General features: G+C 41.9%; 3 protein-coding genes across 3 annotated transcripts; 2 read left to right on the top strand and 1 right to left on the bottom strand.

Annotated features, from left to right (window-relative positions):
• The first annotated feature begins 182 nt into the window (after window positions 1-182).
• On the top strand, window positions 183-7248 carry LOC136430418 (uncharacterized). Its single transcript, XM_066421011.1, has 13 exons — window positions 183-648; window positions 1134-1219; window positions 1585-1695; window positions 1920-2151; window positions 2462-2802; window positions 3162-3284; window positions 3645-3760; window positions 4033-4108; window positions 4446-4591; window positions 4947-5030; window positions 5381-5468; window positions 5709-5785; window positions 6049-7248. Exons 1-13 carry the CDS (start codon window positions 561-563, stop codon window positions 6122-6124), a joined length of 1644 nt encoding a protein of 547 aa, XP_066277108.1. The 5' UTR covers window positions 183-560; the 3' UTR covers window positions 6125-7248.
• Window positions 7249-7290: 42 nt separating this feature from the next.
• Window positions 7291-9501, bottom strand: LOC136430419 (fibrinogen-like protein 1). The gene is made up of 2 exons (XM_066421012.1): window positions 8254-9501; window positions 7291-7964 (listed from the first exon to the last, which is right to left on the bottom strand). The coding sequence occupies exons 1-2, from the start codon at window positions 8378-8380 to the stop codon at window positions 7291-7293; spliced, it is 801 nt and encodes a 266-aa protein (XP_066277109.1). The 5' UTR covers window positions 8381-9501.
• Window positions 9502-11037: 1536 nt separating this feature from the next.
• Window positions 11038-16075, top strand: LOC136430429 (insulin-like growth factor-binding protein-like 1). The gene is made up of 5 exons (XM_066421031.1): window positions 11038-11394; window positions 13244-13429; window positions 14421-14537; window positions 14859-14959; window positions 15316-16075. Exons 1-5 carry the CDS (start codon window positions 11163-11165, stop codon window positions 15418-15420), a joined length of 741 nt encoding a protein of 246 aa, XP_066277128.1. The 5' UTR covers window positions 11038-11162; the 3' UTR covers window positions 15421-16075.
• Window positions 16076-16102: the final 27 nt, after the last annotated feature.

The following is a 16102-nucleotide window of genomic DNA, read 5'->3' on the forward strand; positions in this document are numbered from 1 at the left end:
TGTAGTGTTAGCATCTATATCAACTTGTGTCCCTGGTGCAGGACACCCACCAAATATGCAAGAGTCAAAATGACTTTCAGCCTATATTGCATCGATAACTGTTTGATTTCATAAGGAGCCAGTCCAACATTCCCCTTTACATTAGCTATGTTTGATTTCGTTAGTTATTTGAGAGATACCTAATGCTCAGCGGTTTGGTGTAATATTGATTCTTGACAACACCAATGCACAGCAGGAAATGACCCTCCAAACTGAAAAGATACTCAAGTATCAATCATTACTGCATAACCTTAGTCATCAATGTCTCGGGCCTTTGAAGTCAAAGAATGTTTAGTTACGTCCCTCCAAAACGTCATCAATCAACATTCAGTAAAACAAAATGTTGCAAGAAATTCGGTAAAAAGATACTAGCACTGTATATTTTGGTAGCGACCATTTGGTGACCCCATGTGTGACCCTATCCCGTGATGCTGTGTAATAACTGTCATGGCGGACGTCGTCTGTTCGCCGGCCACGTAAGCTGACATTCTCAGGAAAACTCCGCGTTTCCTGATGAAAGTATGCTAGTACTTCTTGTAGCCGCTGCTCTTGGGCCCATGGCGTCCGCCGGTGCCACAAAAGTAGACGGGAAACCCACTGTAGACGAAGGTAAGCACACCAGACTTGCCCCCTCCCCACTTTCGTTACATGTTTCCTTGTTCATTTTGTTGACCTAAATTGTAAGAACAGTACTGTATATCGAAACTCCTACATGTCATTCAGTTGTATATGGTTTAGACCCATAATGAACAACGATCCAATAGCAAATACGTGTACGTGAACCATCGGCTTGACTGTACAGTTGAATGCATTGATTGTGGCTGTTGGAATCCTGAAACACAAGTACGTGGTGGTGCTTGACATTTCAAGTGCTACCCATTGAACACGGATCCGCCAGCCTGTTTAAGCCAACATTATATTTTGCAGGACCACCGGGACGTCTGAATCACATTAAGTTCTCACAATCTAAACAAATATCAAAACAAAACAAAATAGTCAACATGTAGATTATTTTTTAGCATCTTGTTAAAAGTAAAGCAACTGGATTAAACCGGAACCAGTTTGGATAACACTTTGATTGTGTGTACCAACAGCTCAGGTTATAGCATATGGTGGAATCCTGAACAGCTTTGTACCAGGTGTGCTGCCAAATGATACTGACATCCAACAGGTGGCACAGGTGGGTTATGAAACATATGTCTGTAAAGCATGTCCAATGTGGAATCAAGCAAGAAGCCTACACAAAATGGCGTCCAATATAAAGTTTGTGTTTCATGGATTATCAGTTTACACAGTGTAGTTAACATCAAATATTTACCCTCTGCAACCACCTGTGAATGAAATGGCAAAATTTGAAAGCAGTCATTTAGTATCATACAGCATAGCATCTTTGTAAATCATCTAATCTTTTCATAATATTCCTTGGAAAGGTCTACTTTTGCTGATGGGTCTACCTGCCACATTCCCTTTAGTTTAAACCCAGGTAAAAACAACCCACAAATCAGCATTCTGATCAGTTTTGTTGCACATTCTGCCCATCCTCAGTTTGCTCTCCAGTATGCCACAGAACGTGTACCACATCTGGTCCCCTGGGCAGGGGATGGTGCTGAGGGCGGAGACTTTCTCAAGCCTGAAATACTGCAGCCAAGGAAATTGGTAAGTAGGCAGTACATTAGGCAGTGTTTACACAATCTCTTGCTGGCGGATTACAGTCAGGCCGGCCACTAGGAGCATGATTTAGTCAGGCTAAGCAGCACATGGAGAGTACAAAACTTTTGTACAGCAGCATGGTTTCCTTGAATGACATTCTTAGCACAAGGCTGTTTCTAACTTTTGCAAAGACATGTGTTTCAATGTTGTCTTTTTTCTGCCCTCCCCAGAAACTTCACTTTACTCAAAATGGTCAAAACCCTGCTCTGTATGAGTTGGTATATGAACAGAACGGGGAGAAGCTGACTGAGACCCACATCATCATCCTGGGGATCACCTACTTCCTCACCCTGTCCTGGCCAAGCATTGCAAACTCCCTGGTCCACAGATTCGTGGTCACACTTTTCTCAGGACACCTGTATGTGTTTGAACACACCTGGTTCCAGGTAGCTTCTCAGACAGGTAAGTACTCTAGTCCAGCTCAGCTTAGGTCACTGAATAAAGAAATGGAGAAGTTACAGACTTATGTACAAATGTAGAAGGAAGAGGAATATTTGCCTGTGGACTACATGTGGCCTATCAAAGGTTTTGAAAGGAGATTTGTCCCTTTATAGTAATCTTTCTGTAAACTTGTTTCATACCTGATCATGACTCTGTTATGCACTGTAGAATAGAATGTCAATTGATTCTGCTTGAAGATAATTTTGTTATCTCCATTACACTGTCCTGCTGTGTATGTTAGCTGAAAGTAACCATTTCGTTATTTTTCCAGATGAAGGAACAATTTTGCCTGGTGCCTCAAAATATATCAAAGAAGTCCAAGAAGGTGCCATGTCTTCCACAGTCACTCAAGACGTTGAATCTTTGACTCTGGGAGATAACAAACATAGTGTGCAATATTCATCTAATCAGGTTTGCCAACGGACTTCTCAAGGGAAGCAGGAGTGTGGTAGTCAGGAAATGGCTGCAACTACAACAAAGAAGTCTTACCTTCAGAGTGACAATGAGTTATCTGCTGGACTGAAGATTGCTTCCTACAATGTATGGAATTTTAATGGTGGTCCAGATGGAAGGGTGAAGGCTTATGTGGAACGAGCCCAGCACCTGGGACAGGTCAGCAACCTTCTAGTTCTCCAGCATGTTACTGTAATTTTTGATTTGTTAACTGTAACTTAATTTTAGCTAATTTAACAGTCACCGGTCAACCACTAAGATTTCATTACCGCAAATATTTGATCACTAATATTTGAGACAGTAATATTTGTTCCCAACGTTAAAATAAGTGCCGTGACCTACTCTATTTTTCCCAAACCACTATATTTTCCTGCCGCTATATTAAAGTGATTTACAGTATAAGGTTGGGGATTCAAACCCAGGACAATTATAGTTCTCATCATCAGACCCAATTACCAATTACTATATTTGCTAGTGGTAGATCTTTGTGATAACTCTTTACAAACCTTTTGTCTCAGGTCCTTGCTGACTGTGCTGCTGACATCATTACGTTGCAAGAAGTGAGGTTTGCCTACAACAGAGGAGGACCTCTGGGGCCAAACCAGATACAACACTTCACACACTACCTCCCTGGCTACCAGGTAATCACAGCCATTATTAGCAAAATATCCATCAGCAAATGGCATCAGAGCTGCAACATCCCCTTCTTTAACAGATACAATACTGGTAGCTTTGATGTGACAGTCTATTTCTACATTGAAAACAAATGTCATCTCTTGCAGGTATATGAAACCGTGCCTGCAGATAGTTTTATATATCAATGTTGGAAAGTATAAAATTGATGGAGAAGGCTACATGTAGCACTTCAGGAATTATGTTATAAAATATTTCCACTCCATCATTTTTACAAGTATAGATCTGCCACTTCTAAACAATCACAGGTAGAGATTTGTAAATGAGTGTTTCCCTAGCTGACTTCTCTGTGTCTTGATCTGTTACAGTATGTATTCCAGCCTGCCATGTCTTACCCAGAGAGCATTCTGGGAAGGATAGAAGAGGGTGTGGCCATCATCTCCAAATTCCCAATTGTCAGCCATGACTACATTTTACTGTACAGGTAGGAAAGGCCAACTTTGTGGAAATTTGACTTTGTGGACTATATTTTACAGAAACTATCAATAACCTATACATTGTGCCTATTTTGTGTCAACAAGGAGGTTAAACTTGTCCTCATCACAGATAGTATTTTTGATACTAGTACTTCACAACAAAAAAGCCTTTCACTTCTAATCTGTTGAATGAGCCACAAATTCTGAAGTGATCTCCTTACCCAAGCATAGTAGTACCAATACATTTATACTAAATGTGCATCTTGTTTTTCTCCAACAGAAATGCCAGTGATTCAGAAGACTTCCACCAAAGAATCTGTCTACATGCTGAGATAGAGACTCCATACTTGGGAGTTGTAAGTGTGAACAATGTTCCCTTTTCATTTGTGAAGTTTAAAGTTCACTGTCTGAAACACTTATCACAGGCTTTAGATTCTGTACAACATGTACATGTACATTGTATTGCGAAATATTGTAGGCAACAAATTTATGACAGAAGTAAAGGCAAATTAGTTAATGACGTGCAGATTACAGAGGACAATGCAGGTGGTGAGAGAACGGACTTTGTCAACAAATTTGAGCATACACAGTTCATTGCCCTTATACAGATTTCTTTTGTAAGGCACAACTGTGTACATGTATCAGTCTCTGGAGTGTTATGTCCTACCCAATGTTGCTAATGGTGTCCCTCAGGTTCACGTGTTTGTGACCCACCTATCCCTGAGTGAGCCGGCCCGAGACAGGTCAGTTGTACAGATCTGGGAGTTCATGCAGCGCTTCAGCGGGCCAGCTGTCCTGATGGGAGATCTCAATGCTGAACCAGACTCCAAGGCCATCAGGTAATGATATGGTCACGACTGGTCGGACTGGGGCAATGTGATCACCTGTTGCTATTCTTGGGAAATCCTTAGATTATAAGATGCTTTTCAGAGCAGACACTATGCATACTGAAAATTTTAAGGTTCAAAGTCTTCCACTCTTTTCAACAGGAACAATGAATAGTAGATCACGCCTTGCAGTGTCATGTTTAAGGACTGTAATCAATCTTCTCTGGAAGTGTGCCAGTCAGGAATGTGAGAACAGACTAGGAGTTGAAAAAACAGACTTTCTACATCTGTAGTACTGCTCAGAAGCAGATTGCTAACCACATGTCAAATTCATACTCCCTATCATTCACCCCACAACTTGTTCCAGGTTTCTCCAAGGTGTTGAAGAGATTGACAGGGTGAAGACAGAAGGACTTCAGGATGCCTGGCTCATGAAATATCCAGAGCCAAGGTAGGTCAATAGTCCATGAACAAGTTGTAAAGTTGTCAGTACAAATAATTAATGAAAAGCTAGATATTTTATCATACTAAATGTACATGCTAATTGTGTTTCATTGAGTTATGGTTTACTATAATGCCACAGGGGCCTATATCATGATTGTGACAAGTACAGTTTACTGTATCTCTGTGCCCTTGAGACCTAAAAAGTGCTTTAGAGACCTACAGTATGTAGGAAAAACTTATTAATTAGATTGTAACCCTACATTTGACAAATTTGAGCACAGGTTCACTTCAAGAAAGAAGTTTAATTCTTGAATTGTTGTCACTGCTTGCTGTTCCTCGTGTCTTGTTTTATTGTAGGGCTGATAGAGATGGTACATACTGGAGGAATGAGATCCGAGACTCAGGGCTGACATTTAATGCACTAATGAACCACCTGGAGAAAAGGGTGGGTATTCTGGTTCTTCCGTCAGTTGTGTTTGTGATATTTGTGCTTCATTGAGCTTAAAAGTATTATCAAACTGAAACTGAATCTAGGATTTATTCATTGGTAACATGTGAGGTTTCTTGGCAGCACCTATTGAGTAAGCCTAGAAATGATTGAATACAAGAGTTTGAGTACACAGAATACTTTGTATGTTTTTTTTTTTTTATGCATTGCTCAACTTGCTCTGTAATGTTTTCCCAGATTGACTACATGTTTGTTCGACTCCCGAGTGATGTGGGTCTCCACAACATCTCACTTCTGGATGATGGAAAACGAGGGTAAGGGTAGTGGTTCATTTTCAAAACCATGAGTCAATGTTTGGCAAGTATTTCAGTATTGCAGAGTTTTTAACATCTAAGTGTGTAGATCTAATGATTATTCCTAATCCAACTTCCTAGTGTTATGTTTGAAATACTGCTATGTCTTTCCAGATATGCAACTGGTATTGCATTGTTTTAAACATTGTAGTGTATAGTGTGTTATTTCTAATCAAACTTCTAAGTGTAGATCTAATGTTTGAACTGTTCCTGCACCATTTCAGATATGCAGCTGCCTCAGACCATGTAGGTTTGATGGGTACCTTCACCTTCTCTCAGGAAAAGGACCAGGGCTCCTGATGTCACTGATCAAATTTTTGGAATCTCATTAAGAAAGCTTGTAATGGACATGCTACAGAGGGAAAAACAACACACTGCTAAATATTCATGTGGAATAGCCCTGATGTTTTGGGCTTTATGAACAAATTTCTGCTGCTTATCTGTAACAAAAAGGTGTCAGAAAGGTCTTTGCTTAAAGGAAAGCTACACAAAAAATTAAAAATCCTTCTATGCTATGCTTAATATATTCCAAAGTTAAATTCTTACTTCAAGTTGTTTCACAAAAGTCCGTCATAGTTCTGGGGTTTTCCACAGTTTGCAAGTTATGCCGTGCTGACGCCTTCTCACCTGATAGTTGAATTAAATGATGTCAGTGTTTCAAATTTTTCACCTGATGATTGTATTATATGACGTCAGTGTTCTAAAATTCAATCATCAGGTGAAAGATTTGAAACACTGACGTCATATAATTCAATTATCAGGTGAGAAGGCGTCAGCACGACATAAGTTGCAAACTGTGGAAAACCCCAGAACTATGACGGACTTATGTGAAACAACTTGAAGTAAGAATTTGACTTTGGAATATATTAAGCATACATGTAGCATAGAAGGATTTTCAATTTTTTGTGTAGCTTTCCTTTAACCATTGATACAAGTACAAGACCTTCACTTGAAATTGAATTGGTTCTGTGAATCAAGGACTTGTCTTTCACAGGAAAATAGTGTAGTGCAATATCATAATGGATGTTGTGCCAAAGTATGAAGTGATGTAAATAATCTAATTGTAAATTATCTACCTGTAGTAGTATTCAAGAGTTCCATGACTGCATACCTTCATCAACAATTGTTTTCTCATTATCTATGTAACTGTTACTCATATGCATAATAAATGTGTAATGTTAAAGCTGCTGATTTCAACTCAGATGTCATTTACCATAGATGTCAAGTTTTTCATTGACTATGGAAACAAGGCCAACATTTGCATGTTCATTGCTGATTTCTTCCACCCTAGATACAATTGTCATTAGTGCCCCATCTTTTCACAAAAAGCTGTTAAAGCATTTTTCATTGATTATGTAAATCATAATGTATTATAAACAACCACATACAGGAAAACAACTTCATGTACTGTGCTAATCACACAATGTTCCTTTTGCCAATGATTTTGCCCTTGTTCATTGATATCCTTAGCCAATAGGAATGACTCTCATCTCAACAAACCTGAGAGAATATCCCTGTTTTTTCTTCCACTGGTACCATTCCACTCCATCATATGTTGGAGAAAAGGACTGCCCTTCCTTGTACCTGCCATTGAGGTTAGTGAAGTAAGAATAAGAACAATGTCGGTGCCACCAGCCTGCCCTGTACTTAGGTGTGCAGTTATATCCCTGTTCCCTGTCCCAGGTGCTGAACTCATAGTTCCGATGAGACACAAGTGAGTCCCCCACGGTACCAAAATAACTACCGACCCTCAGCCGGTACTCATCTTCTTCACCTTCCACCACAAACCGTTTATATACTGCGTACCCTGACCTCCCCTCCCAGTCCACTAAATACACTTGCAGCTTGTACCTCGCGTGTGTGGTTAAGACATGGAGTCGGTCGTTCCCGATCCAGTACTCCCGCCAAGGGTTCCCGAACCCCTGTTTGTAGTCTGCCCAGGTCCTGTTGAAGTTCTCACTGCCGTCCTCTCTCCTCTGTATCACCGTCCACCCTTCCTCTCCGTCCATGTGACAGTAGACGTAGAACGGCTGCATCGGACTGCGGGGTGACTTCTCACTCAGACTGTATGTCACAGCAGACGGCTGGATCAGGTAGACACCACTTTCCGTGTTCCCCAGAGATGCCACCTCAGAGCAGTCTGGAGAGAATTGACCAACAAAGTCACAGTGACGTAGCATTTAAATATTTCTGATACTCAACATCTAAGTTTTCCAGTTCAGAAGTTTTCACATTGTTTTATGCCCATTATTCTATGCGTCACAAGTTCATGCATATTGCCCCCGAACTTCGGCGAAAGGAGCTTTAAATAATTAACATTATGTTCATTATACACGGAGTGAATACAATTAACCCAGGAACACAATTAAAACTGCAATAAACTATACTTTCTTAAATACTGGAAGAAAAATAGAGCTGATCTGGGGCACCTTTAGGGTACTTCTGTGTTTCGTCTCCAGCTTCAGATTGTTCGTCAGCTTGACGAGGTTGGTCCGTGGAAATTTGACGTTCGACCTTTGCCAAGACATCGTCAATGCGTTCACTCATGTCGTGCATCTTGTTACTAAGATGAATGACGTGATTGGCGACGGAGCTATTCAATTCGTCTACTTTCTGTATGAGAGCCTGCACGTCCGTACAGGTCGGGACGTCCAGAGGCGCGGGGACCTCGAAGGTGTATAGGCCCACCGTCCGTTCACTGCACGGCCTTCACTTTCCTCGGACGACGTCATAGCGTCAAGCTCGCCCGGTGACATCTCTTGTTCCTCTGCAAACGCAGGACAAGCTGCTGTCACAAAGATGCACACGAGAAGATATGCCCAGGGCTGAACAACTTTTGGCAGAGACATTTTCAACGTTTCCCTTTTGCAGTCTCGAAATCCACCAACTGTTAACTGAAAAGATCTGAAAAGTAACAGCTGTTGGTTGTTACAGGTTCTTTGGTGTCTGTATGTGTTGTTTTCTTTGGCAGAGAGATAAAAGATGCACTTTCGAGGACTTGAACTTTATTCCCTTTTCATCTTTAAATAATAGTAGTGAATTATTGTTACAAGATCTTACTAGTCTAGGGACCCGATACGTCTATATTCTATCTACCCATTAAAGATTATACGTTTAGAATAAAACGGCAACAAATGGCGTGCAAAGAAAGTTTTGTGGAGCGGGCGGCTGCTTCAGTTGTCACTCTGGTATGCACTGTATGTGCACCATGTCGGCAGGCAAGGACACCTCTCTATAACAGCAATGAATCACCGGTTGGTTTACATACGTGTTTACATTGTAGCCTCCAACTTCAAGGAAACTCGCAAATGCATGTCCACCTGCGTTCTTGTAATTGAAAAAAGAGATATAGCTATAGGAAAACTATGTATCGATTATAGGAATTTTCTTAAGCTATAGCTATAGCTCTAAAGTTACACACGAGAGGATAAATAATGTTTATTCATTTGCTTCTAAAGTCATCGTCAAATAAAATCAAACCAACTCTTGAAATATTGCTGGTCTCTGAGCTGGTGTCAACTTAGTTGCAGTTTACAGAAGAAGCGCTAAGTGGTGCACCTGCACCGTAAAACACTTGCTCCAACTCCAATACTTCGTAATGCGCCCAGCTAGTTCTAAGCTTGATATTTTTTTGGAGATCGGAGGTCCGAGGCTACCGGCTCCGAGCAGTCGGCAAGATTGTCTGGTATGATAGAGCAACGTTCGTTGGTGTACAAAATATCCAATATAAACCCACAACATAATAGCCTGGATGCCAGACCCCCAAACTCTAAAATATCTACAGTGTGATAGATATTTTAGAGTTTGGGGGTCTGGCATCCAGGCTAACAACATAAAGTCGGGAATGTGAATGCGAAACGATCCACGCATCGTAAGAGGTCTGTCTGACATTCGTGTCCATAGTCTTCTGTTTCCCAAGTTAAAAGTTTCCCTGAATTTCGCGTCATATTTCGTCTGAGCAAGGTGGTTTGATCGTTCATCAAGAGTCTGAAATTTCGCAATCCAAAACTAAGCTCCACACTAGAACATAAAATGGTTCTCCCCTTTCCCCCAGCTGTCCTTCTGCAGTTCCCGTTATCTTCTACTTTATCTCGTGATTCCAAGAAGTAAAATTCCGCTGACCCCACAGACTTGGGATGCCCCGTGGTGTCGTAGGGGCCGACCAATGATGCCAAGGCCGAATGATCAAAGAACCGCTATGCTTTTAATAATAGTTCCAACTCACTGTGTACAATGGTCGTACAATAATGCTCTTCCTAAAAAAAACAAAGATGTACAAGTCAAGTCCTCATGTAAATGGAAAGCAGCTCTCAGACGCGAAGCAAGTGTTTCATCTTCTAAGATCAAGGGAAAATATTTACTAAAACTACAATTCTGTGGTCTTAGCTAATTTGTCAACTTTAGTGATCTTTAGTATCCCGTCTTGCGCCAGAGAATTGATAACGCGTTGTCTGGCTTTTTATTATCAAGGAGTTCATAAACTCCTTCAGTCCAGAATGTCCTTGGGCATATCAAAAGAATCATCGCAAGAATTTTATCAGCCGCAAGAAATCTCTCGGATTATCTTGATGAAAAAAAGCAAAGTTTTGCTGATGGAAGCGGGGTAAGTTGCCAAAGGTAAACTCCCGGCCAGAGCCCCTGGATTTTCCTGGCCACCTCTGCGTGCCAGAACTGCGGCTGTCGTCTGCACTTTGTTACCACGACGTTGTCATCTTGTTCTTGTTAGGGGGCGACCGCTTTCTTTCAGGGTTGGTGTCTGATATAAAAAGTAGAATGATGATATCGCAACATTTCTGTTGACTATCCCTAAAATAGTTCCATCTATAAAACTGTTGTCTGCGTACCTTCAGGGAAACGATCGTACAAACAACAACGCTGTTTGAAAATCATGGTGTCCGTCCAAGGACATTATATCATTATATAATGCCCTTGGCCCATCTAAACAAGGAGATTCTATAATAGAAATGTGATATAGAACCTCATTGGTCTAAATCATGACTTATACGTCCTTGTGTAAATGTTCTTCACTGAAAATTCGACTACCATGGTAGTTGATTTGTTTGTCCGTCAGTGGTCTGGATGTCCTTGGTCTAAACGACAAGCTCTGAGGTAAATAAATATTTTGTTAGTCGTCGTAAATAACACACAGCGCACTGTGCGCCCACAATGCCCTGAAGTGTAAACACCCGTGCACGTCACCCCCTGTGTGATTTGGTTGTGCCCGGATTGTGCCTGAGTTTTATCCCCTGAGACGTCCCACAGCCCGGCCCCATCAGTGTTGGTATCCGCCAGTCGGCCAGCGTGTTTCCTCCGTCCTCAGCACAGCATCTCATTCAACATGGCAGCCAAGCTAGTCCTAGCTGTGGCGCTCCTCTGTCTTGGAGGCGTCTTAGCGAAGAAAGAGTGCGGAGAATGTGACCGTGACGCCTGTGAGAAGCCGGACTGTGGGGTGGAGATCAGGATGCCGGACGAGTGTGGCTGCTGCGAGGTCTGCGCGAGGCTCGAGGATCAAACCTGTGGGGGGAAAGACTGGAAGGAGGGCCGCTGTGCCTCCGGTTACCAATGCTCTGGTAGGTAACTTGTCAGAAGTAGGAGTTTATAAGGATACTGTGTAAACGCCATATGCAGTATAAATCTACGGAGACTATGTTTTCAATTAGTTAATTCCATATATTGCGATCTGCTTGTGTTGTTGCGTTGCACAGTACAGCAATTTTGTCGGTGACATGTGAACTTCTCCTGTCAAGTCGATTCGCGGTCTGTTTCCAATTACTTTGCCCGCCGCAGTTACGACAAATCCATCTCTGTCTCGGATGCCGAAACAGACGCGGGGTTCTTTTTTTGTCTTTTCTGCGCTAGGAAACTGAAACAGCTTGATTTTCTGTTATGTAGTTAGTAGGTGATTTGGTCGAATAGGCATGCAGAATTACTGTATTATTATCTCGGCGTGTTTTTGAGACGCAGCAGGACAGACCGTTCTAAGCACTTCCGGTCTTTGAGTTTTCCATATTTGCAAGTCTCCGCCTTTACAAACAGGGATTGTTCATAAGATGGTCTGACGAGGTCTGAGCACAAACAAAATAAACATCTCTTATGTGAATAAAATCATTTACGACCTGGTGAGCTAGGTACTGTAGTGAAAATTCTTCTTGTATGCATTTGTTTCTTCCCCTTTGTTCGAACGAAAACTTGGATAGGGATGGAGTCTCATGATTTTGATCATTTTCGCTCATTATTCTCGCCGTGCTGCAGACATGTGTTATGGGAAGCTCAAGCCTGATTTTGATAATCAAGATAAGGGGTTACAGTTAATCTCCAAGCAGATCTAATGGTTGCGAAGACCGTAGGGTTGATGGAATGTCCCTTTGTTTGAAGCATTGTTTCCTGCGGCTTGTCGGCTGGGGGTCTCGTCCCGGACTGGTTAGACCTTGTTGTCTCTCTGCTGGATACAAACAGCTGTCTCATTATTCATGATTGGAGGAAGGATTGAATTTTTAATGACTTGCCAAGTCCAAATCCTATCAAGTACAGTAGTTGCTTTTCCTCCAGTACTTAATGGTAATAATGAGTGTTTCAAAGACCCCAAGACTGAGGTTTTATTGCACAGTTGGTTGGATGAATTCCAATTTTCAGAGTCAGTCTTGACAAAATTATGGACTGCGGTCATTCGTGGGCCTCCTAGCGTAAGTGTCATCCTTTTTCAGTTCCACTTCCAGGCTCTACCTTCACCAAACGCTCGACTTGAATGGCAGCGATCTCAGACTGTTTGGTGAAGGTAAGAGCCTGGAACTGAAACAGGATGACACTCAAGACTATGGGACTCCGGTGGTGTGGTTGCCTGATTGTTTTATTTGATCAAATTATGTTAGCAGATTATGGCCGGAGTAGAAAGGATCGTGGAGTGGAAACTACTTTACTCAACTTCAAGGCCACCATCTTTGTTTTTCCTCTCGACGTTTTTCAATTCCCTAGTGTAGTAGTGTAGTTGCTTTCTAGTCTGTGTTAGACAAAATCTCACTGACTATTCGGAGCGTTACTACAAGGCGAACATAATTTTAAAGGCAACCCAAGCACGAAAATCGGAATTTGGAAGTCAAGTTATTTAGAAATTTCTATACATGATTAGTTCAAACAACACAATCACAATGTATAGCGACGTCCATGAATGTGAGAACTCAACTGAAAATCTTCGCCAGGGTTTTTGTAGGCTCGCGAAACTAAGGCATCGCATGGTATGTTTTTGCACGGTTTTAAAATGCTCAAAGTATGAAGTTATGACACAAATGTGCTAGACAGTTACTACAATAAAGATTTCAGCATTTTTTTATTTCCATGTTTGGTCCCTAATGTTGCGTTGATAGTTACTTCCTTATTTTGGGGGTATTTAATCTATTTTATTGAACCTTCTGTTTTTCGCAGTAAACCCCGACGAGAATGAGGATGAGGAACGTCGTGGGAAGTGTTACTGTAAGTACCCGTACCGTGTGTGCGGGTCGGACGGGAACGACTACACCACCTACTGTAACCTCAGGTTCGCCTCCTGGAGCAGCAAGAACATGGGCGGATCCAAGATACACAAGGTGCACAAGGGATTCTGCAAGTTCGGTGAGTAGGGCAAACTATGTTCTCTTGTGTCTCTTACCCTAACTCTATAGACTTCCACTCTCCTGGGGGGCAGAGCATATGTTTTGTTGTTGAGTTTTAGTTTTTGATATACACACATTGTGTCGACCTATGACCACCTGGTTGGGAAGACTGTAAATTACTGGTATTCCGACTGCCCACTAGAGTCCCTGTCGCGTGTCAGAAAGATTGGAAAAGGCTACAGTTTTTCCTCCCTACAACATCAGCTAAATCTTCGCCAGACGTGCCCTGTCTGAGACAAAGGTTAGATTCTCATTAGGGTAAAAAGCCACCGACCTTGCTTGGCGTGATTATCAAATGTGTTTCTCAGAAGGCACGATTTTTCTCCCGCGAAAGTGAGAACACATGTTTCTTATCAAACTGAAGGAGCCCGGGCATCCTGGCAGTCTGATACCGTGTTTTCCACACCAGTCTGACATGAAACCTGTAATTGATGAAGGTGTATTACTAACCCATGACCTTAGGCTTATAACATACTGGCCGGGACAGGGCAGAAGTAAACATTTAGAACAGCAGTCAGGGTCTCAAAATGTATTGTCTGCAGTTCCGAGACTTCCACGTCTCGATCGCCATCCCTATCGCCGTGTCTAGATTTTGGCGTCTGTACGATAATAACATTCTTCTCTTGTCGGGAATGTGCCACAAAGTTCACTTCAAGCATTGCTGCACTTCGAAAGGAATCCGCATGAGTTTCGAAAAGATGTCGCAAACTCAGTCGTAAAGTTGAGCAAACTTTAACGATAGCAACTGGGAACGTTAATTTAGTTGACCTGTCTTGGTCAGTGATCATGAGTTAAGCTAAACATTTTTTTAAAGAGTCTAGTGCGTCGCCGATACATTTCTTGAAGTTGTAGGAGGAAATTTGACTCTGTCAGCTGTCAAGTTAACAACTACTAAAAGGTTCAAAAGGGCAATGTGACAAGCCTGCTGACACCGTCCATTTGTTTTTCAGCCCCGATCATCGCGACGTCGCCCTCCCCCATCCGTAACACCACCGGCTCCTCTGTGTTCATGAGCTGCGAAGTACGGGCTCACCCCACCGCTAGGATCACATGGCTGTTCAGGAAAGGTAATGTTTGTTCACATACTTTTGCACGGCTGTGTCTACGTGTACGACAGACCAGGGAACATAGAGGCAGAGCTCTGATGGCCGTGCTATAACTAACTCCACGACTTAAGGTTCTTGTTAAGAAGTTTCTGATTTGAAATGATCCAATCAGAACTTTTTTTACAATTAACTATGATGTTATTCCTAAGAACCGGGGTATTACCACCACCCTTACATTAACATGGGATAATGATGTACTCGTATGACTGAGCTCGAGCATGATTAGCCGTCCCTTTGCTGTACTCTTCTGATCCCCTTCTTCCCATCTCTCTACCCCACCAGACGAGGATGACGAGCCCGTGGAACTGCCCGGGGACGCCAATAACGTCGCCTGTAGCTACCGCGGAGGGCCGGAGAAGAACGAAGTCACCGGATGGGTGCTGGTCAGTATCATCTGTTTTACATCTATTTATCTCTTTTCTTTTTGAAAGATATGATCCAATTCAGGAAGAAGCTAAAAAAAACGCGAAGTACTTTGTACAGCATTCGTTCGACTTAAAGAAAAAGCTTATAATTAGTTTCGCGTTTGGCCTTACTTTTTCTCTATTCCTCAAGTCATGATCCTTATAAGACATATGCTGAGTCAGAAATATGTCTCTATCGGAGTCTATCCCCATGTCTAGAAATTATGACTGGAATATCATTGTTTGCTCCTCGTCTGGAGTACTATAGTACAGAAATGGAAACGCCACGTTCATCATGTCCTCGGTCTAATGATGGCTATGTACTTTTGTTTCAGATCAAGCCACTTCAGAAGGAGAACGAAGGCATCTACGAGTGTTACGCCGAGAATGAGTTCGGCAATGACTCCAGCACGGCCACCGTGGAAGTGGACGAGTTATAAAGTTACATTCACAAATAAAACACGTTTTTTGACCCTTAGTTTTCCTTTGCACAGCACATTAATGTCGATGAACGGAGTTTTACTATTGTCGAGTTACAGGTATTGGAAAATAAGAAACGCATTCAAGGTGCTGGTAGATTAGGAACATCATACAACGTTACTAACGATGATCACTGTGTGTCACTAGCTAGTCGTGTCATTTAGGGTGGAATATAATCCATGTGTCTGTGAGGCTGACCAACTCCCATTGATAAGGAAAGTAGTTGTGAATTCCAGGGTATCTCAGGGGCCAGAATTTACCCTGGAATTCAAGCTGCACATGTACAGTAAACTGTCACAGTTCTGCCTCGAGCTTGCTTCAACTTCGTTATATGAAATATTTTTTACACATTTGTTATTGAGTCTATCAATAATAATGTTACCCTACTTCTGATAATGGCTACAGAGCATCGCAATATTGTCTTGTCGATAAAGCTCGGGCCATTCCACATTTTCTACATGGTTTAGTATGACAACTTAAGTAAGGTATGTAAATAGATTAGCTGTCACTGGCAAAAATGTGGAAGTGCCAAACCAAGGTAACAGTGCTAGTGTTTTTATACCCTACCTTTTTGTGAACCATATTGGGTTGAAGTAATAAAGGAAGCAGATTATTTTCCTGGCTTCTTGTGGATTTAAAAAA

This window comes from Branchiostoma lanceolatum, chromosome 3 (genome assembly GCF_035083965.1).
Source record: "Branchiostoma lanceolatum isolate klBraLanc5 chromosome 3, klBraLanc5.hap2, whole genome shotgun sequence".
Taxonomy (NCBI): Eukaryota; Metazoa; Chordata; class Leptocardii; order Amphioxiformes; family Branchiostomatidae; genus Branchiostoma; species Branchiostoma lanceolatum.

Excerpts from the sequence above, each read along its gene's own strand:
- LOC136430418 (XM_066421011.1), top strand. The coding sequence starts at position 561 with ATGCTAGTACTTCTTGTAGCCGCTGCTCTTGGGCCCATGGCGTCCGCC. Across the intron at positions 5,469-5,708 it reads TGAACCACCTGGAGAAAAGG|ATTGACTACATGTTTGTTCG; the intron begins GTGGGTATTCTG and ends ATGTTTTCCCAG. Across the intron at positions 5,786-6,048 it reads CTGGATGATGGAAAACGAGG|ATATGCAGCTGCCTCAGACC; the intron begins GTAAGGGTAGTG and ends GCACCATTTCAG.
- LOC136430419 (XM_066421012.1), bottom strand. The coding sequence starts at position 8,380 with ATGCACGACATGAGTGAACGCATTGACGATGTCTTGGCAAAGGTCGAA. Across the intron at positions 7,965-8,253 it reads AACACAGAAGTACCCTAAAG|ACTGCTCTGAGGTGGCATCT; the intron begins GTGCCCCAGATC and ends AATTCTCTCCAG.
- LOC136430429 (XM_066421031.1), top strand. The coding sequence starts at position 11,163 with ATGGCAGCCAAGCTAGTCCTAGCTGTGGCGCTCCTCTGTCTTGGAGGC. Across the intron at positions 13,430-14,420 it reads CAAGGGATTCTGCAAGTTCG|CCCCGATCATCGCGACGTCG; the intron begins GTGAGTAGGGCA and ends TTTGTTTTTCAG. Across the intron at positions 14,960-15,315 it reads AAGTCACCGGATGGGTGCTG|ATCAAGCCACTTCAGAAGGA; the intron begins GTCAGTATCATC and ends CTTTTGTTTCAG.